At 44.5% G+C, this 24,820-nt stretch overlaps 2 protein-coding genes across 13 annotated transcripts in view; both read right to left on the reverse strand.

Moving 5' to 3' along the window:
- The window catches only part of DSN1 (DSN1 component of MIS12 kinetochore complex), a 32,918-nt gene extending 18,713 nt beyond the window's left edge, over positions 1-14,205 (reverse strand). Inside the window, exons 1-6 of one of the 7 annotated variants that reach the window (XM_057502976.1) lie at positions 14,060-14,205; positions 13,455-13,520; positions 12,498-12,546; positions 11,937-12,266; positions 9,875-9,948; positions 9,167-9,239 (exon numbers count right to left, since the gene is read on the reverse strand). In XM_057502976.1, the coding sequence (XP_057358959.1) occupies positions 9,167-9,239; positions 9,875-9,948; positions 11,937-12,266; positions 12,498-12,531 (511 nt within the window). In that variant the 5' untranslated portion in view covers positions 12,532-12,546; positions 13,455-13,520; positions 14,060-14,205. Of the gene's footprint in view, positions 1-9,166; positions 9,240-9,874; positions 9,949-11,936; positions 12,267-12,497; positions 12,547-12,682; positions 13,419-13,454; positions 13,616-14,059 lie in introns of those variants that run through there. The other 6 variants (XM_057502977.1, XM_057502980.1, XM_057502978.1 and 3 more) reach the window with 6 other exon arrangements.
- Positions 14,206-16,682: 2,477 nt separating this feature from the next.
- SOGA1 (suppressor of glucose, autophagy associated 1) overlaps positions 16,683-24,820 on the reverse strand; it is a 77,660-nt gene continuing 69,522 nt past the window's right edge. For 2 of the 6 annotated variants that reach the window (XM_057502983.1, XM_036902351.2), the window contains exon 15: positions 16,683-18,390. In XM_057502983.1, the coding sequence (XP_057358966.1) occupies positions 18,196-18,390 (195 nt within the window). In that variant the 3' untranslated portion in view covers positions 16,683-18,195. Of the gene's footprint in view, positions 24,562-24,820 lie in introns of all 6 variants that reach the window. The other 4 variants (XR_008997940.1, XR_008997941.1, XM_036902352.2 and 1 more) reach the window with 4 other exon arrangements.

Genomic DNA, 24,820 nt, shown 5'->3' on the forward strand with positions numbered 1-24,820 from the left:
ATTTTGCTATGCTGATGGACAGTGACTGTAAAGGGGTTTATAGGGGAGACCTGGTATAGGGGAGAGCCTAGTAAACATAATATTCGTCATGTAAGTGTAGATTAGTGATAGCAAAAAAAAAAAAAAAAAAAAAAAGGGCAGTTCCTGTGTGGTAACCTCCAACGAGTTCTACACAAGGGTATAAAGGGCATATAAAAGTGTAGGCAAAGGGTCTGTTTGTGTTTATACAGAGGATCAAAGCCTAATTGGGCTACCCCAAAAATGAACTAAGATACGATATGAAAGAGAACTTCCAACATCAGCACTCTCTGGAAGACTCATGCCAGAAGATGATCATCAAAAAACCCCAACAAAGATCCACGCACTGCTACAGCTGTAGATGCACTCATCCCACCAGTTCCTGGACTTGCCATGGGAATGAGGAAGGAGATATCTAAGCTGGCCTGTGCATACAGTAAAACAACAAAATTGGACTGGCTCTATACTGTTGGAACTCAACCAAGAATTTGGAGAAGTGCAAATTGTAGCGCTCCAAAGTCTTACAACTACAAACTATTTACTGTTAAAAGAACATATGGCATGTGAACAGTCCCCAGGAATGGGTTGTTTTAATTTGTCTGATTTCTCTCAGACTGTTCAAGTTCAGTTGGACAATATCCACCATATCATAGATAAGTTTTCACAAATGCCTAAGGTGCCTAACTGGTTTTCTTGGTTTCACTGCAGATGGCTGGTAATTACAGATATGCTTTGGTTATGTAACTATACTCCTATTATGTTAATGTGTGTGTGCAATTTAAGTAGTAGCTTAAAACCTATACATGCTGAAGTTACTCTACAAGAAGATATGTCAAAGAAATAATCAATCTTCCCATGTTTTCTGCCGCCTGGTACTTCTATAGCTTTTCTTCTTCCTTCCTAATTACAACCCTTAAATAGAATTCGTGCCTCATATCAAATTTACCGAGTATCATAATTCTTCCAAGTGGTAAAGATACCTCAAGACCAATGCTGGGCATAGAAGCCACAGGGCATAAATATGCAAAGAAGTAAAAAGCTAACTTTTTCAAACAATAAGGCTTCTCTCTCACTTACCAACTTCACATTTCCCTGTATGGCCCCGGAAGATGACTGGTTAGCCAGAGACGGGTAAGATTCCTCAAGGGAGGAACAACCTAAGACAGGCACAGTCGCAGGGGGGCCATCAGGTGAGAAATTGGGGATCAACCGAGGTGAGGCTTAGAACCTCACCCCCCCGTTCTGAGAGAAATCTTCTGCATACGTGGATGTTTTATTGCCCTGGTCTAGCTTGGATTAACACATAGTCTACAGGCACATACCTGATCATCTACATGTGCTCTCTTACAACACTAAACTATGTTTTCTACCTTTATCTTGTATCTACCTACCACTTCAGCATTTTATTAAAAATAATAATAATAAAGAGAGAAATGTGCTATCCACATATAAATCAAGTATAAAAACCAAATGAGTATTCATATTTGAACTGACTGTTTAGAGTTCATAATGCATGAGCAAAACCGAAAATTTCTGTGATGACTGCCCTTGTACTGTTCACTATGTAACCTATTCATTATGTAAGAATTTGTTCTACATGTAAAAACTTGTTTGTTATGCCTCAGAAGATTGGAGACTGACAAAAATTAGGCTTGGGGTGGAATAATGATTGTGCATTGAGCATTGACTCCCCTATACAGAATTTTATTGTCGTTAACAACCATTTGATCAATAAATATGAGAGATGCCCTCACAAAAAAAAAAAAAAAAAAAAAAAGGACAGACTTCCAATGGTAAAATAAATTAGTAACCGGGATGTAATGTATAGCATAAGGAATATAGTCAAGATATTGTAACAGACTGGTAGGGTGATAGCTGGAACCTAGAATTATGTATATAAATGTTCTACCACTGTGTTGTACACTTGAAACTCATGTAATGTAATACTGTGTGTCAACTACCCTTCAATAAAAAATAATTATTAAAAAATAAAAAAAAATAAAAAATAATAAAAAAAAAAAAGAAAGAGCACAGCACAAAACACCCAACATATGAAGAATCGAGGAGGAGGAACAAGAAGGGAGAGAAGGAAAGTATCTCCAGACAGTGTATATAACAGCTCAATAAGCGAGCTAAGTTAGGCAGTAACATACTAAAGAGGCTAACCTTCAACCTTTGGTAACCACGAATTTAAAGCCTGCAATGGCAATAAGTACATATCTTTCAAAAGTCACCCTAAATGTTAATGGGTTGAATGCACCAATCAAAAGACACAGAGTAACAGAATGGATAAAAAAGCAAGACCCATCTATATGCTGCTTACAAGAAACTCACCTCAAACGCAAAGACATGTACAGACTAAAAGTCAAGGGATGGAAAAACATATTTCAAGCAAACAACAGTGAGAAGAAAGCAGGGGTTGCAGTACTAATATCAGACAAAATAGACTTCAAAACAAAGAAAGTAACAAGAGATAAAGAAGGACACTACATAATGATAAAGGGCTCAGTCCAACAAGAGGTATAACCATTCTAAATATATATGCACCCAACAAAGGAGCACCAGCATATGTGAAACAAATACTAACAGAACTAAAGGGGGAAATAGACTGCAATGCATTCATTCTAGGAGACTTCAACACACCACTGACCCCAAAGGATAGATCCACTGGGCAGAAAATAAGTAAGGACACGGAAGCACTGAACAACACAGTAGAGCAGATGGACCTAATAGACATCTATAGAACTCTACATCCAAAAGCACCGGGATATACATTCTTCTCAAGTGCACATGGAACATTCTCCAGAATAGACCACATACTAGGCCACAAAAAGAGCCTCAGAAAATTCCAAAAGATTGAAATCCTACCAACCAACTTTTCAGACCTCAAAGGCATAAAACTAGAAATAAACTGTACAAAGAAAGCAAAGAGGCTCACAAACACATGGAGGCTTAACAACACGCTCCTAAATAATCAATGGATCAATGAGCAAATCAAAATGGAGATCCAGCAATATATGGAAACAAATGACAACAACAACACTAAGCCCCAACTTCTGTGGGACACAGCAAAAGCAGTCTTAAGAGGAAAGTATATAGCAATCCAAGCATATTTAAAAAAGGAAGAGCAATCCCAAATGAATGGTCTAATGTCACAATTATCGAAATTGGAAAAAGAAGAACAGATGAGGCCTAAGGTCAGCAGAAGGAGGGACATAATAAAGATCAGAGAAGAAATAAATAAAATTGAGAAGAATAAAACAATAGCAAAAATCAATGAAACCAAGAGCTGGTTCTTCGAGAAAATAAACAAAATAGATAAGCCTCTAGCCAGACTTATTAAGAAGAAAAGAGAGTCAACACAAATCAACAGTATCAGAAACGAGAAAGGAAAAATCACGACGGACCCCACGGAAATGCAAAGAATTATTGGAAATTACTATGAAAACCTATATGCTAACAAGCTGGGAAAACTAGGAGAAATGGACAACTTCCTAGAAAAATACAACCTTCCAAGATTGACCCAGGAAGAAACAGAAAATCTAAACAGACCAATTACCAGCAACGAAATTGAAGCGGTAATCAAAAAACTACCAAAGAACAAAAACCCCAGGCCAGATGGATTTACCTCGGAATTTTATCAGACATACAGGGAAGACATAATACCCATTCTCCTTAAAGTTTTCCAAAAAATAGAGGAGGAGGGGATACTCCCAAACTCATTCTATGAAGCTAACATCACCCTAATACCAAAACCAGACAAAGACCCCACCAAAAAAGAAAACTACAGACCAATATCCCTGATGAACGTAGATGCAAAAATACTCAACAAAATATTAGCAAACGGAATTCAAAAATACATCAAAAGGATCATACACCATGACCAAGTGGGATTCATCCCAGGGATGCAAGGATAGTACAACATTCGAAAGTCCATCAACATCATCCACCACATCAACAAAAAGAAAGACAAAAACCACATGATCATCTCCATAGATGCTGAAAAAGCATTTGACAAAGTTCAACATCCATTCATGTTAAAAACTCTCAGCAAAATGGGAATAGAGGGCAAGTACCTCAACATAATAAAGGCCATCTATGATAAACCCACAGCCAACATTATATTGAACAGCGAGAAGCTGAAAGCATTTCCGCTGAGATCGGGAACTAGACAGGGATGCCCACTCTCTCCACTGTTATTTAACATAGTACTGGAGGTCCTAGCCACGGCAATCAGACAAAATAAAGAAATACAAGGAATCCAGATTGGTAAGGAAGAAGTTAAACTGTCACTATTTGCAGATGACATGATACTGTACATAAAAAACCCTAAAGGCTCCACCCCAAAACTACTAGAACTGATATCGGAATACAGCAAAGTTGGAGGATACAAAATCAACACACAGAAATCTGTGGCTTTCCTATACACTAACAATGAACCAACAGAAAGAGAAATCAGGAAAACAACTCCATTCACAATTGCATCAAAAAAAAAAAAAATACCTAGGAATAAACCTAACCAAAGAAGTGAAAGACTTATACTCTGAAAACTACAAGTCACTCTTAAGAGAAATTAAAGGGGACACTAACAGATGGAAACTCATCCCATGCTCATGGTTAGGAAGAATTAATATCGTCAAAATGGCCATCCTGCCCAAAGCAATATACAGATTTGATGCAATCCCTATGAAACTACCAGCAACATTCTTCAATGAACTGGAACAAATAATTCAAAAATTCATATGGAAACACCAAAGACCCCGAATAGCCAAAGCAATCCTGAGAAAGAAGAATAAAGTAGGGGGGATCTCACTCCCCAACTTCAAGCTCTACTATAAAGCCATAGTAATCAAGACAATTTGGTACTGGCACAAGAGCAGAGCCACAGACCAATGGAACACACTAGAGAATCCAGACATTAACCCAGACATATATGGTCAATTAATATTTGATAAAGGAGCCATGGACATACAAGGGCGAAATGACAGTCTCTTCAACAGGTGGTGCTGGCAAAACTGGACAGCTACATGTAGGAGAATGAAACTGGACCATTGTCTAACCCCATATACAAAAGTAAACTCAAAATGGATCAAAGACCTGAATGTAAGTCATGAAACCATTAAACTCTTGGAAGAAAACATAGGCGAAAACCTCTTAAGACATAAACATGAGTGACCTCTTCTTGAACATATCTCCCCGGGCAAGGAAAACAACAGCAAAAATGAGTAAGTGGGACTATATTAAGCTGAAAAGCTTCTGTACAGCAAAAGACACCATCAATAGAACAAGAAGGATCCCTACAGTATGGGAGAATATATTTGAAAATGACACATCCGATAAAGGCTTGACGTCCAGAATATATAAAGAGCTCACACGCCTCAACAAACAAAAAACAAATAACCCAATTAAAAAATGGGCAGAGGAACTGAACAGACAGTTCTCCAAAACAGAAATACAGATGGCCAACAGACATATGAAAAGATGCTCCACATCGCTAATTATCAGAGAAATGCAAATTAAAACTACAATGAGGTATCACCTCACACCAGTAAGGATGGCTGCCATCCAAAAGACAAACAACAACAAATGTTGGCGAGGCTGTGGAGAAAGGGGAACCCTCCTACACTGCTGGTGGGAATGTAAGTTAGTTCAACCATTGTGGAAAGCAGTATGGAGGTACATCAAAATGCTCAAAACAGACTTACCATTTGACCCAGGAATTCCACTCCTAGGAATTTACCCTAAGAACGCAGCAATCAAGTTTGAGAAAGACAGATGCACCCCTATGTTTATTGCAGCACTATTTACAATAGCCAAGAATTGGAAGCAACCTAAATGTCCATCAATAGATGAATGGATAAAGAAGATGTGGTACATATACACAATGGAATACTACTCAGCCATAAGAAAAGGGCAAATCCAATCATTTGCAGCAACATGGATGGAGCTGGAGGGTATTATGCTCAGTGAAACAAGCCAAGCGGAGAAAGAGAAATACCAAATGATTTCACTTATCTGTGGAATATAAGAACAAAGGAAAAACTGAAGGAACAAAACAGCAGCAGAATCACAGAACTCAAGAATGAACTAACAGGTACCAAAGGGAAAGGGACTGGGGAGGATGGGTGGGTAGGGAGGGATAAGGGGGGGGAGGAGTAGGGGGGTATTAAGATTAACATGCATGGGGGGGTAGGAGAAAAGGGAGGGCTGTACAACACAGAGAAGGCAAGTAGTGATTCTACAACATTTTGCTATGCTGATGGACAGTGACTGTAAAGGGGTTTAGAGGGGAGACCTGGTATAGGGGAGAGCGTAGTAAGCATAATATTCGTCATGTAAGTGTAGATTAGTGATACCAAAAACAAAGCAAAAAAAAAAGGGCAGTTCCTGTGTGGTAACCTCCAATGAGTTCTACACAAGGGTATAAAGGGCATATAAAAGTGTAGGCAAAGTGTCTGTTTGCGTCTATACAGAAGATCAAAGCCTAATTGGGCTATCCCGAAAATGAACTAAGATACGATATGAAAGAGAACTTCCAACATCAGCACTCTCTGGAAGACTCATGCCAGAAGATGATCATCAAAAAACCCCAACAAAGATCCACACACTGCTACAGCTGTAGATGCACTCATCCCACCAGTTCCTGGACTTGCCATGGGAATGAAGGAGATATCTAAGCTGGCCTGTGCAGACAGTAAAACAACAAATTTGACTGGATCTATACTGTTGGAACTCAACCAAGAATTAGGAGAAGTGCAAATTGTAGCGCTCCAAAATCTTACAACTACAGACTATTTACTGTTAAAAGAACATAAGGGATGTGAACATTCCCCAGGAATGGGTTGTTTTAATTTGTCTGATTTCTCTCAGACTGTTCAAGTTCAGTTGGACAATATCCACCATATCATAGATAAGTTTTCACAAATGCCTAAGGTGCCTAACTGGTTTTCTTGGTTTCACTGGAGATGGCTGGTAATTACAGATATGCTTTGGTTATGTAACTATGCTCCTATTATGTTAATGTGTGTGCGCAATTTAAGTAGTAGCTTAAAACCTATACATGCTGAAGTACTCTACAAGAAGATATGTCAAAGAAATAATCAATCTTCCCATGTTTTCTGCCGCCTGGTACTTCTATAGCTTTTCTTCTTCCTTCCTAATTACAACCCTTAAATAGAATTCGTGCCTCATATCAAATTTACCGAGTATCATAATTCTTCCAAGTGGTAAAGATACCTCAAGACAAATGCTGGGCATAGAAGCCACAGGGCATAAATATGCAAAGAAGTAAAAAGCTAACCTTTTCCAACAATAAGGCTTCCCTCTCACTTACCAACTTCACATTTCCCTGTATGGCCCCGGAAGATGACTGGTTAGCCAGAGACGGGTAAGATTCCTCAAGGGAGGAACAACCTAAGACAGGCACAGTCGCAGGGGGGCCATCAGGTGAGAAATTGGGGATCAACCGAGGTGAGGCTTAGAACCTCACCCCCCCGTTCTGAGAGAAATCTTCTGCATACGTGGATGTTTTATTGCCCTGGTCTAGCTTGGATTACCACATAGTCTACAGGCACACACCTGATCATCTACATTTGCTCTCTTACAACACTAAACTATGTTTTCTACCTTTATCTTGTATCTACCTACCACTTCAGCATTTTATTTAAAATAATAATAATAAAGAGAGAAATGTGGTATCCACATATAAATCAAGTATAAAAACCAAATGAGTATTCATATTTGAACTGACTGTTTAGAGTTCATAATGCATGAGCAAAACCGAAAGTTTCTGTGATGACTGCCCTTGTACTGTTCACTATGTAACTTATTCATTATGTAAGAATTTGTTCTCCATGTAAGAACTTGTTTGTTATGCCTCAGAAGATTGGAGACTGATGAAAATTAGGCTTGGGGTGGATTAATGATTGTGCATTGAGCATTGACTCCCCTATACAGAATTTTATTGTTGTTAACAACCATTTGATCAATAAATATGAGAGATGCCCTCACAAAAAAAAAAAAAAAAAAAAAATGGACAGACTTCCAATGGTAAAATAAATTAGTAACCGGGATGTAATGTATAGCATAAGGAATATAGTCAAGATATTGTAACAGCTTGGTAGGGTGATAGCTGGAACCTAGAATTATGTATATAAATGTTTTATCACTGTGTTGTACACTTGAAACTAATGTAATGTAATACTGTGCGTCAACTACCCTTCAATAAAAAATAATTATTTAAAAAAAAAAAAAAATCCAACACCCCAGTTTTCAAAAATCAACAAAGGATACAGACAATACACAGAGAATGAAGTACAAGTGGCTCTCAAAAAAAATGAAAAAATGCTTATTCTCTTCAAAAGAAAAAGGAACTCTATAACTTTGAAACACCCTTATCAACTATCAAATAATAAAAGATTTGAATTATTTGATAAAACTGTTGGTAAGTGTGAGAAAACAGCTACTTGCATATATTGCTGGTGAGAGAAAAAAAATACAACCTTTCTGGAGGGCAATCTGGTCATTTTAATAATTTCATTTGACCTATTTAATTCTAATTCTATAAATTTCTTTGTTTTACTTATGTGTCAAAAGGCTTTTGTAAGAAAATATTCATTACCCTATTCATCGTAACAGCAAAAGACTGAAAACAACCCTAAAAGCCCATAAATAAAGAACTAGTTAAATAAATATGGTACATTTATGAAATGGAATACCATGTGGCTCTGGAAATGTCAAAAAGCTCTCTATGTGCAATATGAAACAATCCCCAAGATAAAGTATTAAGTCAAAAAAAAGTTTAAAAAATAGTAGTTATTCATTTGATTTTAATGTATAAATAATGTATAATGTATAAATGTTTGGAAATGCAGTAATACCCCTACTGCAATACACAAGAAGCTGTTGGCTGTGGTTGGCTCTGTGGAGAGGAGCCGAAACTAGGGTTTGGAGTGGGAGACAGGCTTTTATACCTTACGAACTTCATAAGCATATATTATTTTTTAAATACAATTCCAAAAAATGCAAGGGGCAGATTTTGTGAGGTAGCAGCTCCTATAAATGAGGATGTGATAGTGGGGCTTCAACTGATCTTAATAGAACACAAAGCCCAAGGTCAAAGCTCACTTATCTGTTCTTAGCAACTTACCTTTGGCTCTAAAACTTTCAAGACTGAAGCCCTCAGTGCCCCTTAGGAAAGGCTCAAGTTTCTGAACAGAGAACTAAATAAAGAAAAGCATTTTCAGTACAACCACCAAGATTTTTCAGGCAGTCCTGAGTTCATGTAATTGTATGATGTTTAATAAATGTGAAAGTAAATATGATTACATTTTCATATCTAAGATTTTTCATATAAATTAATATATTAGGAAAAAGCTCTTTGTGGCTCAGACTATACATACTGACTTTTGGTTCAGGAAAAAAAATGATCATTTAATTTACACAAATGACTTATCAAAACTGATGTGATCACTAGTTAGCCATATAATACCTACTTAGTATACAGTCAGACCTCAAATGTCTGCCTTAACTTATACTTTGACCTCCACCCACTTTAAATTCCCATCATATGCTGCCTAAGGACAAAAGATACTAGGCTGGGGAAATCTCTGTTAGCTGCTTAGTTAGCAGCAGAAGCACCAATGGGATTGGTAGAGATTTTCCAGAGAGAAATAGATTTTTCCAGAGAGAAATCAGCTGCTGGGATTAAATCTGTCTTTTAAATTAATCCCAAATGGAGAGAAACATCTTTTAATCTTAACTGATATATCACACAGCACTGATTTCTCTGTGGGGCTGTCACAGTAAACAGTTAAAAAAAAGAAAAGCAAGCATTTCAGGGTACCAAGAGTCTCACCTGGAAACTGGATAGCAGGAGAGAGCCAAGCCGTTTGCTTTCTGCTAAATTGACACTGATGGATCTGCTGAGCTCTAACATAAAGTATCATCAGATTTAAGGAACTGGATTCTTAAAGAGTTAGCAAAATAAAAAAACTGAATAATCTCTTGATGCAGTCCAACTTAAGGCAAGAACTCTCAAGAAGTCTTCTCTTAATTAAAAGAATTCATATATAGTCACATCTAATTTTTTCAGGATCACCACGGAATTTACCCATGTGTGTATCCTAACTTCAAAAAGTTATAAGACCCTTTTATGTATTACATTAAAATCTTGTCTTATTCAACAAGGTAGATAAAAAATAATTTAATTTTTGGTGTTTTATATTCACCATCCAAAGAAAGGAGATGGGAACATTTGAGCATTTTCATGACAGGAACTAGTGTGCATTAAATACATGTCTTAAGAGTCCTCGTATAAACCATAAGCTCCATTTTACAGATGGGAAAACTGAAGCTCAGAGGGAAGATGACTTAAGCCAGACATTGGTGGAGTCAGAATTCAATTCCAAGTCTGTCACCAAATAATACCCATTAATACCATGTTGCCTCTCTATAGTGATCTAATCACATGATAATTTGTTGAACAGTTGCTATATAGAAAAGGTATTTCATTAAATCTATACACACCTCATTAAAACCTGAGGCGAGTATCTTATCAATTCCATTTTACAGATGATGACAGAGGCACAAAGACTGGGTAATTGGTAACTTGCTCTAGGTCACATGGTTAGTCAGTCTGAACTGGATGGGCATTTACATAACTACCATAATTATGAATCCTCAAACAGCTGTAATATATAGACACCGTTTTTTCAGTTATGTTCATCTAAAAACATCAATTATTACATAGCAAAGGAAGTTTGCTTTGTGAATTTGAGATACATGTCTTTTTGCCCTCCAGCTTCAGCTGTTTTTAAAGTTGATTTATCTCCTCTCTTGATTACTTCTAACTGCTCTTAGTCAAGAAAAACAGGATACCTTCTGCCTATAATCAAAGAAACCTGGTAAGAGGCCAGGAATAACTGGAACATAACCAATCTTATTATATCAGTGATTTTTTGTTAGAATTTTAGGTCCACATGCTCTGGAACAGAGAAGAAAGGAGAGGTAATCTTAGAGAACTACTTATATTTTCTTGGTACATCTATAAAGTGCATTAGCACAATTGTGTCAGCAATCTTCTGATATGCTAAATGGCTATTTTTAACACAGATTTCCTTATAGACATCAGGCGATCTGAAGTAAGGTATTATTTAAAAAAAAATAATAGCTTAACATTTGAGCTATTTACTATGTGCCAAATGACTGTGTTACATATCGATTCATTAATCCTCACACGACTGTGTAAAATAGGTATTATTTTATCTCATCCACCAATGAGGACCATAAGGCAAAGGAGGTTTAAGTATTAAGTAACCTTCTCAAGGTCACACAGCCAGTAAGTCCTTCCTGAAATGTGTTAGACTTTCCACATTAAATCCTATACTTCAGTGCTCACTGAGCCGCAATTATTATTGTAAACCCACACAAAATAACACAAACTGCATTCAAATTCAGCATGTTTAAAAACTTGGTTTCACTCTAGGTATTTTTATGAGCATCTTCCCTCTGAGAAACAGCTATAAAGCCTAAAATCAGATGGCAACCCATCCACCTTCTGTTCCACTTTAGGATATGAGGCAGAAAGCCTCAGGAGGAAATCTTTAATGCCTCTCATCCTAGCAGAAATGTGTTGAACAAGTGTAAATTAGAATTGCTATTCATGGAATAGATTACAAAGGGCAGTTAATAATATGACTTAAATATCAATAATACTGAACACTTACTAGGTGTTTGACATTAGTACTTAGAATATCCCACTTATTGGTGAGGTAACAGTCTCAGAAAGGTGAAGTTATTTGCTCAGTCACATAGCTAGTAAGTAGCAAAGTCAAGTCTATCTTGCTTTGCTTTCTGCCATACCTCACTGCCTCTTATCTGAGCTGGAACTCCACTGTCTTATGTACGTAGCACCCCACCTGTGATGCCCTGATGAAAGGGAGGCAGGGACTTCCGCCGGTTCATTCCCTTCATACTTGCTCGCCGCCAGGATTGCCTCCTGTCTTGATCATGGGCAGACTGTTCTTGGGCGGACAAATGAAGAAAGGACCTGGATTGAAGTCCTTCCTGATGGCTGAGATCACAACTTTCCCCCTTTTTAGGGCTAGAGCCAAGGTGAATTCGTTCCTTCAAAATGCCTTGAGTCATCTCAAGGGCGGCAGATGATTTACCACATACTTCCACAGGGTTGGGATCTGATGCTAGTTGAAGATCATGAGTCTTGGATGCCACTGGTTCCTCTTCTAGCACTTGTTATGAAAAAGTCAAAATATAAAATCAAACCCACCACAACTAAGTATCTGTGCAAAAAGGTGGGAAAAGAAAATGTATGCTCCCAGATCATGGAAACACTGAGGAAGTATCTCTGCAAATATGTGAATATGTGATTCCAAATTCACCAGGAGCCAGGAAAGCATTTAGGTATAGCTCAGAAACCTAAACCGAAGGCAAGAGGTACTGAATTTCACTATGATACTCACCTTCTATAGTCTCTGATCTAGTCAGTGAAGTCATCCTGAGTGGTGAACCCTGGAAACAGGAAAATGAGGTGATCTTTTCTCTACATTTCAGCCCCAGTCTCACTGGGGCTTTATAATCCCAGAATAGGTCTTGTGCTTTCTAGCCGTTCTGAACTGCCCATCTCTGCCCCATGAAATCTACCTACCTGACAAGGCCCAGCCAAATCCCATCTCACCTATCTCCTCCACAGAGACCATCAGTTCATCACCTGTTCTGAATTTCTACAGAACCAGAAATACTCACATCTCCCTTAACACATATTCTTCCTTATTTCCTAATTATTTTGTGTTTAACTAGTCCCTAATTTCCCAATTTGGTTGATGGCATTATGATCTGCAGTCTTCCAAACAAATTAAATCACATCATTCTTTACTTATCCTTAACACTCCAAATTCAAAGTCCTGTCTGTTCCATCACCAACAGTCTCTCTAAATCTTTTCTCCAATTCCAGCTCCTCATTTAGTTCCATTCTCACAACTTCCACCTCTCCTCCTCCCTCAAAAGTCTAACAGCCTCTCCACTAGTTTTCCTACATCCAGCACTGCTCCTCTCCCATCCATTCTATAGACAGCACCAGAGATTCTTCCAGAGTTTTTAACACTTCTCATAAACCAGCCCCACCCACCCATTCCTGCTCCCTCCTGCTACTCCCATTCCCTGTACTATTTTGAATCTTTGCACACATTTCCTGTAAAACTGATTCATTTTTCCCAACCTAGCTCAAATGTGAAGCTTTCACACCACTTCTCTTTGGGAGAGTTGTTGCTCCACCTTTGGTCTCCCTAGCACTGGCTGTACAGTCCGTTCACACGTCTGTCTCCCCAGGTAGACTGTATTATTCCTAGTGCCTGTCACAGACAACTGACTGGAAGGGGGCAGGAACATGACTGAGGCAACTCTACACCTTCCAGGCTTACCCAACTCTCCCAGCAGATCTGTAATGGGCGGTGGGGGAGGACGAGGTACTTCCCTCAAATAAATGGCTGTATGTGGAGGGACAACATGGAAAAGATAACAGAACGTCAGGTAGGTGAAGCATCTAAATCCCCACAGTTACGACTGTATCACAAATTCAAGGCTGGAAAATAACGACACATTTGTTAAACTGCCTGATAAGCGCTCATATGCTAAAACCTGTGTACGTCTGTAAACGCTTTGTCTACATCTCTATCTCATCATCCCACTTAATCCTTTCCACAGCTCTGTAAGTAGTGTCATTAGTTCCTCCTTGCAGAGCGGGGAGCTGAGGTTCGGAGGGGAAAAGCCGCGGCAAGCCTGTCACACAGTCTGGTACAGGCGAAACTCCAACCCAGGCCTGTGACCCCAGCCCTACGTCAGCCACTGTACGGAGTCAAGACCGCCGGCTCTGCAAACAGGCTCTGAGAGCCGCCCGCCCGTTTCCTCTCACCCGTAAGAGGCCTCAGTGCCCCGGAACGCCCTGTCCCTGCTGTTGGGGGGCGGTTATGGGGCCGAATTGGGCTGAGAGGGGCCGCGTCCGGGAAGAGGTCTGTGACTTTCTGACCTCGGAGAGACGCCCGTCCAGCCCGGAGCCTCCGTCCCTGAAGTACAAGGCCGCAGGTCACTCTCCAAGGCCTCGGGTCATCCCTGGACCCCTGCGCCACTTCGGCCGCTTGTCTTGGTCCCCGACGGGTGCACCCTCCGCTGTTGGGGCCACCGCAGCCTAGCCCGAAACTCCCGCCAACCAACGGCGCATGCGCGTCCGGCAGCCTCCTGGGTCTGCGCGCGCGCGACGGGCCTCCTTCCAGCGCATGCGCAAGTGGTGTTCGACTTTCTTGCCAGTCCGGCCCTGCCCTATCTTTCCCGGCCAAGTTGTCACCTCCCAGTTACCCCACGCCCGGTGAAGTCCCCCTTGGGGATGTGCCACACCATCGTGTCCTTGAGTCAGACGGGCCCAGAGCCCATCTAAAAATAGGGAAACAGAGGTCCAGAGAGTTACTTGACAAAGGAATACCGTGCATCATGGGTCATCTTATGCCCCGCTCCGTTGATAGGTTATGGCCCCCCCTGTCCCTTGTCCTATTAACTCCAAAAATGTGGACTGTGAATTCCCAAAGCAGACTGGAGCTCGGTGGCCAGTTTGCTTCATCCTACCCCACTCCTGCTTCAGCGCTTTTACTCCTGCGGCCCCTTCAATACATGGCAAAGGTCAAGAACTCTTTTGCAGCCTCATTGCAGGCCACTCCCCAACTGCTTGCAACTCCTCTGCCCAGCCCCATGGCTTCTTGCCTCTGCTCTTTGCTTAAACAATTCCCTTTGCCTAGGAAGCTCATCCCTACTTTTTCCCGCAAAATTCTCCAATTTTAAGCCTCATTAGAGGATTCACCTCTCTCAGACCCTTCTCTGAGGCCCCAAACTGCAAACTAGATGCCCCTTCTGCGTTGCCAGGAGCCCAGCCAGTGCCTTTTCCACTATCCCTTGATGGCCTGGGAGACCCCAGAGAGGAGGCTGCTTCCTCAGCACCCAACATGATGCCAGCAAAATGTCCCCTTGCATAACCAGTCCTTTCTTTCAGATATGAAACTTCCAAATGCTTAATTATGAGCAGTCTGTGAAGCCTGAAAGAGTAGTTGGGGAGCAGCAGCTGAAAAGTGACTGTGGCTATCCTTCCATAGCAGCTGTGGTCCTTGGGAAGTTTTCTGGTGAAAGGTAGAAATCTGCCTTCCTAAAATTTCTACCCTGTGGTTCTAGCGTACTGGTCCCAACGGCCATTTGAAGCAGAGTTTGCTCTTGGTTCCCTGAATGTCACTTTTTTGAGGCTCAGTGATACCCAGTTCCTTCTATACCTGCCCCCCTCCTTCAACTCCTCATTTGTCAATGCGCTGAGAACAGAACAGTGCCCACCAGGGCTGGCCATCCTGGAGCACAGTGAGAATATTGCTTCATGGAATCTAGACCCAATACCTCCTCTTTCCCTGCTTTCAGTTCTTTAATGGCTCCCTCCTGTCCAGAGGATGTAGACATTCCCTACCTCACAAGGGCCTGTGTGATCCGACCCAGCCTCTTCGTTTGGCTTTCCCCACTCCAGTGACATCAGACTTATTCAGTTCCCCAGTTCTGCTCTGCTTTCTTTCTGCCAGGAATTCGTGTATGCTGTTCTCTCTTCCTGGAAGCACCTCTCCACAGTTTCCTGCCTACAACACACCACTGTCCCCTTCATCTGATCAGCATCTCAGCCTTAGATGCCCGTTCAGGTGCCCCTTCCTCTGTGAAGCCTTTCTTAATTCCTCTCAGCTCCCTGAACACCCAGGGCTCTCCCCTGCCACCGACATTTGCTTTTCTGTGTTCCAAGCCCATCTATTATACCCTCAGTGCTTAGCACAGGCCAAGTTTTAGGCCCTCAAAAAAGACATTTGTAGAATTACATATGATAGCCAGCTTCCTGGTGTTTATACTGTGTAGTCCTCTCCCACACAGAATAGGGCTGATTGATATAGCAAGTAAGATATTGCAGAAATGATAGTGTGTGATTTTTAAAGTTCAGTCATAAAAGACATTGTGACTTTTACCCTCCTTTCTCATAGATCACTTGCTCTGGGAGAAGCCTGCCACCATGATGTGAGGATACTCAATCAGCTCTATGGAGAGGTCCATGTGGGGAGGAACTGAGGCCTCCTGCCAGCACTGACCTGCCAGGCATATAAGTGATATTCCAGCCTCAGTCAAGCCTTTACATAACTGCAGCCTGACTGACACTTGACCGCAACCTCATGAAGCCCTGAGTCAGAACTACCCAGCTCTCAAATTCTTGGTTCACAATATCTGTAATATAATAAATGCTTTAGGATAATTAATCCTACTGTAATAGGTCATTAACCCATGTCTAAAGTGTCCTTTTTTTTTCCATGATAAAAGTTTTTTGCAGTTTCAATTCCATTTTTGAGCACTCTGCATTTGTTTCTCTGTGGTCATATCACACTTCACGGGAGACTCCGAGGTGTAAGCAGTCAACAGTTGGGACATCTGGTGGCCCCTCCCAAGTGACCCCAAATCAGCAAGCTGGCTGTAGCATTCTCAGGGGTCCCTCCTTCCCAGGCAACTGGGGGTAGGGTAGAGTCAGGATTCAGATCTGATCGGGACCCCACCCACCCTCCAAGAGAAATCAAAGAGGAGGCCAAGTCCAGGGAAACTGTTCATATGACATACTTTATTTCCAATCTACAACCATTAAAAACAATTTGTAAGTTTACACTGTACAGTTTTTCTCACGTCTGAAATAAGACACAGAGGCAGGGAAAGCTGGTGGATTGGACCAGTCATCCTAGCACCCAATCCATCCTGGGAAGGAGCCTTTTGAAGACAGGAGTGGGGAGAAGAGAACAGTGGACAGAAGAGGCAGACAGTTTGGCCCAAGGATGCCCTTGGTCCCTTCCCTCCCGAAGGCCTTTCCCTGGGGGTCCTCTGGGCCTTTGACTGCAGGACCCTCACCAAGAAACCAGGCTGGACAGGAAGGGGGCTTCACAGTATTGGTGGGGGGGGGGCCAGGATGCGATTGAAGGACAGCTTCTGGCTCTCGTCCCCAGCCACTGGCGGTTGGAGCTGGTTTTTTTGGGCACTCTCTACAAGATCTCCTTGGAGGTGGGAGGAGGAGGAGGAGCTGGGGATTTAGGATTCTTTCCTTATGGAGTTAGGTTCCTTCCCATCTGAAGAGAGGCCATGAGCCTATGGTGAGGTTCTCAAGGGTAAATGGTCGGGGTCTTTTGTCTCCTGCCTCCGGGACTCCCATCACCTGCCTGGTTGGCACAATCCACGCAGCCTTTTGTACAACCCAGAGAAATGGGGGAAGTGATCAGGGCTGGAACCAAGCCAGGGGCAAGCAAAGGAAAAATGTCTGCCTGCTTCCTACCCTCTGGCTTCCAGGAAGAGGAGGACATGGTTTTGTTTGTTCTGTTTTGTTGTAGGGGGAGGGGATGACAGTTCCTGATCTCTCAGAAGTCCAGGTGGGATTGGGGCTTTCCCCCTGTTTCCTGGCAGTGCCTTACCAGGCTGCACTAATTGCTAGTGTAGGTCAGCAGTTGGCAAACTCCTGTTATATTAGAATCATCTGGAGAGCTTGTGAAACCGGCATCTTGCTGAGTCCCACCCAGAAGCTTTAATTTCATAGGTCTGGTGGGGAGAAGCAATATTTTTCATTTCTATCAAGTTCCCAGGTGTTGCTCCAGCTGCTTTGAGAACCTCCCAGCACCTCAGCCTCAGCAACCTGGTGCTCTGGGCAGTGCCAGGGAGGGGGCATAGCCAGCAAGGCCTGGCCTGAGAGGCACCAAAGTACCTGGGAAACCGCTGGGAAGAGTCTTGTGAACCCCACTGTGCAGAGAGGTGAACTAAGGCACAGAGGTGAGAGGCAGAGCTGAAGGAGGAGCCAGGACTCCAGGGCCCAGTGGAGAAAGGATGGTGATGAAGGACCCCAAAACACAAGGGGTGCTCTGGGGCCCAAGGATCATCCTGGTGCTCATCGTAAGACAAGAGAACAGGGAGGCTCCCAGGACCAGCCCAGCTCGGAGGAGTTCAGACATCTGCCCAGCCTTGTGCTGGGTGTCACCTCCCAGCTGAGGTTCGTCTCCACAGGGGCAGTGTGAGTGGGGCCAGAATGGGGGGTGACAAGGCAGCCAGGCCCTGCCTGCCTCGGCTCTTCAAGGACGCCTAGAGAAAACCAGAGCTCCTTTCCTCAGGGCCCGGGATCCAGAGGGCTGGTGAAGAGCAGGGAGGGAAGCCAGTCTGATAGGATGGACGAGGGAGGGTCCAAGGCAGGTGAGGGAGGAGCCCTGGACAGGGACTCAGGCCCAGAATCATGTCCCATTTGGTACTTGAGTCTGCGGATTCTCCAAACTGCAAACACTGTTGAGAGGGGTAAGGGGCAGAGCCAGGATGAGCAACAGGCTCTGCTAGGACAAGCTGTTCCAGTGGGGAGTGAGGCCCAGGGGAGAGCAGAGGATGGCGGCACATCAAATGGACAGATGGTGGGATGACCAGGGAGAGCATAACGCAAGCCAGGCTGTTATCAGCAGGACTGGGCAGGATGGAGGGACCCAGGAGGAGGGATGCAAGCCCTCTCTCCCCCACCTCATGGGAAGTGCTGGGATCCTGCCAGAAGCTGTGGACAGAGGAGACAATGTGGCTCAAGGGTGGGTCAAGGGATGTGTTTCTGGGCTGGGGGGGTGCTGGGGCCAAGCACAATGAGAAGGGCTGGCAGAATTGATGCCGCCTGAGGTGTTGGGGAAAGGTGCCCCCTTTGGTGTGAGAAAACACAGACTAAATAAAACTGAACCCAGGAAACACCACCAGACATGAAAGCAAAGATTGGAGTTGGGGGACCACAGACACGGGCACCTCTGTGAGAGGAAGGAAATGCGAGCCTCAGGGGGCAAATAGGGGCTGCTGGGGTTACAGGGAAGCACATGGGAGGGGAGCAGAGCTGGGGAGGCGGTTCTGGGAAGGCTGAGGGATGCTACACAGAAGCTCTGGGCCCAGAAGAGGAACACCTGGCCATGGGCCAGGGCCCCTCGGTCTGCTGGCAAGAACCAGCTAGAGGAAGATGGTAACAGAGGATGGGTGGGAGGTAGAGAGCCAACAGACTGAGCCCAGAGAGAAGAAAGGACTCGACTAAGAGCACAGAATGGCAGGGTGGTGCCTCATTCACCACTGGGGCTGCAGAATCTGTAGGGAGTCAGGAAACACAGGTTCTGCTAGGCTCTGCCTCTAGTTTGCTGTGTGACCTTGGGTAAGTCACTTCCTTCTCTGGGCCTGATTCTTCATCTAAAAAAGTAAGGGACAAATATTGTATGGTTCCATTTATATGAGTTACCCATAATAGACAAATTCATAGACAGAAAGTAGAAAAGGGGTGACGAGTGGCTGTGGGGAAGAGGGAATGGGGAGTTAGTGTTTAGAGGGTACAGAGTATCAGCTTGGGGTGATGAGAAGTTCTGGAAATGGATAATAATGGCTGTACAACATTGTGAATGCTAAAATGGTTGAGTTTTATGTTAATGTATATTTAACCACAACTAAAAAAAAGCAAGGGGATTGGTTCATATTATCTTATGGCTCCCATTCTATTCACTGAAGTTGGTGAGGGGGATGAGGGAGGTGTCAGGCCCAGGGCCAGGGCACTGAGGACCTGACCTGGGGACAATGAGTGTGATCAGACCACTTTACATTTGTATAGAACTTTATGCTTTTCCAAGTAGATATGCAGGCACCATATTGTACTTGGTCCCCACCACAGCCATGTGAGGGAGGACATTCTCCCACACTATAGTGGGGGAAACTGAGGCATAGACTAGCCACCGCATTCTGGGTCCAAGGTCATTCAAGTTGGTGGCAGTTTTTTTTTTTTTTTTAATAGTGACCTGGGAAACATCTTTGTATCTCAGGTTTACATTGCAACTGGTTTTGTGGCCTTTGAAGAAAGGACACATGCTACAAATTAGTAGCATAAAAGTTTGTCACCTGGGACAAATACGCTTGCTTTCCATGGCTGGAAGAGAATTATGAAATCTCATGTGTTTCTCTTTTTACCGTGGCTGCCAGGAAACTCAAGAGTGAAATTTAATTGCATGATTATGGGAATTACATCAGACAGATCTGGGGAATAACTCTTCCTGCTTTTTTCTTTCTTTTTTTTCTGTTGTCTTATTGAACCTTACAGCTATGATTGGAAGTTGCCTCTGGTGCTTTCTGGAAATCCTCAGGGTAATTAAACCAAATCAGAACTGGGATGAGGACCAGGTCTCTTAATTCCAAATTTAGTGCTCTTTTTTAAGACATAGCATTGTGATTATTGGTAAAGATGGCCTAATTGTTAGGGCTGTGAACAAAAACAATGTGGCCACTGGTGCTCAAGATTTCCCTGGGAGTTTGTTAGATATGCAGTTTGCTGGCCCAGAAGGCTGAGGTGGGACCCAAGAAATGGCAATGGAGCCCTCAGAGGATTCTGATGCAGGGAGTCCCCAGATCACCTCTGGGATTCAGAGTGGACTAATGCTATGTCTAGGCAGGACAGTGGCATATTCTGGGTTTCCTGTACCCACACAAGCCCTAGTGGGGCAGTGGGTTTACACAGCAAGCAGGATAGAGTTGGGCTGGAGGACCCAGTGGGCCCAGGTTCTAGTCTAGACTCTATGACTTCCCACTTAGGTCACTCTGGTTGACGCCTGTACCTCAGTATCTTCATCTGCCAAACGTGAGCACTAACCTCTGTCCTGACAAGGCTGCCTCCCAGTCATCCCTGAGAGGCTTGAAGGAGATGTGGGACAGGAAAGCAACTTCTAAATAGTAAAGTGCTCTAGGTGGGGTGTGCAGGGGATTGTTGCAATTAATGAAGCAGAGTGGGAGCCTGGGGAGCTGGTGAGGCTGGAAGGGGGGCATTCTGGGTCAGGGGGAGAGGGAGGAAGGGCCTTGAAACTGGATGGGCAAGAAGAGAACAGGCTGGGTGATGAAACTGGAAAAGATGCATGGGGCGGGCATGATGCATCCACGTGGTGCTCAGGGTACAGGAGGATCATCTTCGGGCCCTTGACTTTGTCACTTGGGAGAGCAGCTGATAGGGGAGGATCCCTGGGGAGGTCCAGGGGAGGCCCATTTTAGAAAGAAAAACCTCTTATAAGTGTTTTTTAAATTGGCCAACCTTTGGTGGGGTAAGAACTGGGAGGAAAGAGTTGCCAGGGGGACAGGGAATTGGCCACCGATGCCTTGCGCATGCAGGATCTAGGAGCCACTGATAAGCCAAAGAGGTCTGCTTTTCATTTCAAATACAGACATCACTGCCCCCAGGAGGGTCTAATTTGGCTCTGTGAAGAGGTCAGACATAAGAATCATGAGTAGTCCAGTTTAGGGTCAGCCATGCTAACTGGTCCCTCATTTTCCCCCAACCAACTTGTGTCAACAGGATGAATCCAAGCTTTGTGGTCTATAGAGGGATTAGGACCCCAGGGTTCCTTGGGACTTTGGCTGAAGAGAGTGGAGATGGGAGGGAAGGAAGAAGGATGGAGGAGGGAGAAGGTGCCGGGAGAAAAAAGGCAGAGGATAGTAGGAAAGGAAAGAAAGGGAAGAAGGGTGGTGTTCCTTCCTGGGACCTCAGTCTTCAGAGGAATCCCCACTGTGGGTCAGGCAGTTTTCTGCTTTGGGAAAGTTACCAAGACTTAAAAGGCATTTGAAGAAACAAACAAACTGAGAAATCACATTCCGAAAGAGTAGAGAGTTTTTACAAACCAACCCCCCATCCCCCAAAAGAAAACATAACCAGTGACTAATTAAAATGCTAAAAATCAAACCAAACCAATATTTACATGTAACATTTTCAACCCCATCAAGTCCCGTGTCCAGAGGCTACTGTAGGAGCAGTTGAGTGATCTTGCACAATGGCATGCAGGAAGTAGAGAATGGGACTTTACTGAGATACACGAGCTGGTGCCTCTGACATCAGCTTGGGGCCAGGTGGCCACGCACAGAGACAACGAGAATGGCAAGGACAACGCTGGACGAGGACAACGGTAAGGCTGAGCGGTCCATAGGCCTTGGGGTTCAGGTCTCAAGGACTCCCCCCAAGGCTGGGAGTGCAGCCTCCTGGCCCTCTGAGACTCAGGGAGGTGGCAGAAGGCCTCTGGTGGCTTGTGGCCTGGTATGAATCCCCTCACCTAGAGATAGCGTTGGAGAAGACCCCTGCCCTTTAGGGTGGGAGCAGCAGCTTCCCAGGGGTACTGGCCCCATTGGCCTACCTGCTCTGCCCACATGAGTCACTATGGCATGAGGAAGTGGCTGGTCAGAGTGACATGACCCTCATGTCCTGCCCATAGGGAATAGAGATGAAAGACTTTGGGTAATTTTTCCAGGTGACCCTGAAAGGGCAGGACTAGAAGCAGGTGGGAGAGCAGAGTCATCTCCTGAGTCCTCGGGCGACCTAGCAAAGCTGCTGGTTTTTGGTCCTCCCGATGGGGAATTCCACAGACAAGCTGCTTCATCCTGGTGTTTCCACTCCGGGCCCCAGCCAGGTACTGCAGGGCCGCACATCTGCGTGTGTGCAACCAAAATGGTTCACTGGCACCAAGGAGGAGGCCATCTGGGACCCTCCTCGCCACACTGTACTGAGCCATGCAGCAATCTGCCCGATGGCTCCAGCAGCTCACACGGCATGTGGGGAAGGGCAGGCCGTGAAGCTGGGACTGGGAGAAGAGCCAGGAGAGGCCATAAGGCTAAGGAGAGAAGCTGGTGAAAGGCTGGCAGGCTGGTGAGAACTGAGGCAGGCTGGCAGACAATCTCAGATCCATGTGCAAAGCTGCAATAAACAACATTCTCGAAGTTCAGTCCTGTTTTCCTGCGAGTTCTCATAGGGAACTTGGAGATCTCCATGCTCTTAATTGAGCCTTAGTGATCTATGTATGTTTGACTCATTAAAAAGGTGTAGAGGGAGGGAGGAAAGTGAGGAGGGACATGGAGAATGTTTGGGAAGTGATGACATCAGTCCAGCCCTCCACCCTGTCAGCAAGCATTTATAGGCTCACTGCTGGGGGCTGGCAAGTACCAGGTACTGGGTGAAAAACAGTGCTCTGAGGTCAAACGGTCGGTGGTATTGGGGGAGCAGGCTGCAAGGCTCCAGCTCTACCAGGCGTGCCCTCCTCCAAACCTGACCAGGAGACCAGAGCTTGGCTGCTGAGCTGCAGCATCTGCATGGGGGACCCCACGCCTGTTCATTGTGTTAGAAGCCTCGCATTGTCCCAGTGGCAAGAATACATGTCTCAACCTCCAATAAATTACCTTAGGGACTCTGGGGTAAATTAAATTATTAAAATAAAGTAAAACCACCTTAAATATTTATAGCATGAAAAATTCAAATAAACAACGAAAGCAAGAAACGTGTTTCCAGGCCGCAGTCTACTGCCATGTCCTAGGGCATGGGCTTGCTGGGGTCTCTGGCCGGGCCTGGCCAATGCGGCGTTTCTCATTGGGACTTTGCCCTCTGCCAGCCACAGGATATAAACACAGGGGAGATGTAGTGCCCCTCCAGGTGCCAGAGAAAGAGGCCCCAGAGGTCAAGGCAGTAGGCATTTAGGTGTTGATCTGTGAACCAGGTCTTGAGACTGACTCTACCTATTTCTGTCTTCAAGGAATCTCCTGGAAAGGTTGGGGTCCCCCAAGCCACCTTAGCAAGGGAGGCAGTTCTGGTGGCTCCCCGACCCTGAGCCCTACACATTCTACCTCGTCCTCCAGTCCTTGCTGCATCCAGGCTACGGGCAGGGGGATCCAGGGCTCCAGGATTCCAAGCAGATGCCTGGTCCTGGCTACGGCCCTATCATACCGCCTAGAATCACAGCCTCCAGAGCAGCAGGGCTGGGAGCAGGGGCTGGTGGCGGGAAGGAACAGGTGGGGATGATGCCCAGTTCAGCTCCACCGGGAGCCCCAAGGTTGAGCCTGAAAGCAAAGCCTGTTCTCGGTGTTTCCTCCCCATGAAGGGGATGTAGTTGGCAGGGAACAACTGTGAGCCCTTTTCCCTGAGGGGCATGGCCAGAAGTATATCCTTTCCTTGGCTCTTCTGAGAGGTGGGTGTGGGGGGAACCTGGCAAGGTTCTCCCTTAGGACCCAGGGATCAGCTCCCAAAGGATTTGCTCCCAAGGGATCTCTCTGGAGATGCTTCAGAAGCCCAGTTTTGCTCTTTCTCCCCTGGGAAGTCAGAGATTACCACCCGGCAGTCAGCAGGCGACCCCGCTTTACCTGGACAGGAAGCTGTTCTCTGGCAGTGGAGCAGCTGCTGCTCCCGAAGGTGACGTCAAGGGCACAGCCCCTTGCCTCATCTCCTCTCCGCTGGTTCCCTTCAGCTATCCAGGGACTGGGCTGGTTGATGTGGGGAGCACAGCTGCTTTGTCACTCACTGGGCGGGGCTGCCCTCTCCTCCCCACCCCACCCGGACTCTGAAGGGTGCAGCCTGCACTTGGAAGGAGAATGGCGGATGGCAGAGCGGGAAGGCCGGACAAAGCAGGTGAGAGACGGGGTGCTGCAGTCACAGACAGCATCCTAGGAGGAGGGAGAAGGAGGTCAGGAGGAGCCGGGAGGCATGCATGGGCCACCCAGGGCCCAGTTCCCTGGGGCTGCAAAGCTAACTTAAATGCATTCCTTTACTAATTATAAATAATGTCCAACTAAATCTGAAATTGGTATCAGGAGTGGGGTGTGCAGCAAAAGATTCTCAGAGAAAATGGAAGCACTTAAGCATAGAGTCTTGGTTGGGTAGGGGCAGTGGTATGCCAGTAAATGTTTAATAACTAGTTTTCCA

Source organism: Manis pentadactyla, chromosome 5 (assembly GCF_030020395.1).
Source record: "Manis pentadactyla isolate mManPen7 chromosome 5, mManPen7.hap1, whole genome shotgun sequence".
NCBI classification, from domain to species: domain Eukaryota; kingdom Metazoa; phylum Chordata; class Mammalia; order Pholidota; family Manidae; genus Manis; species Manis pentadactyla.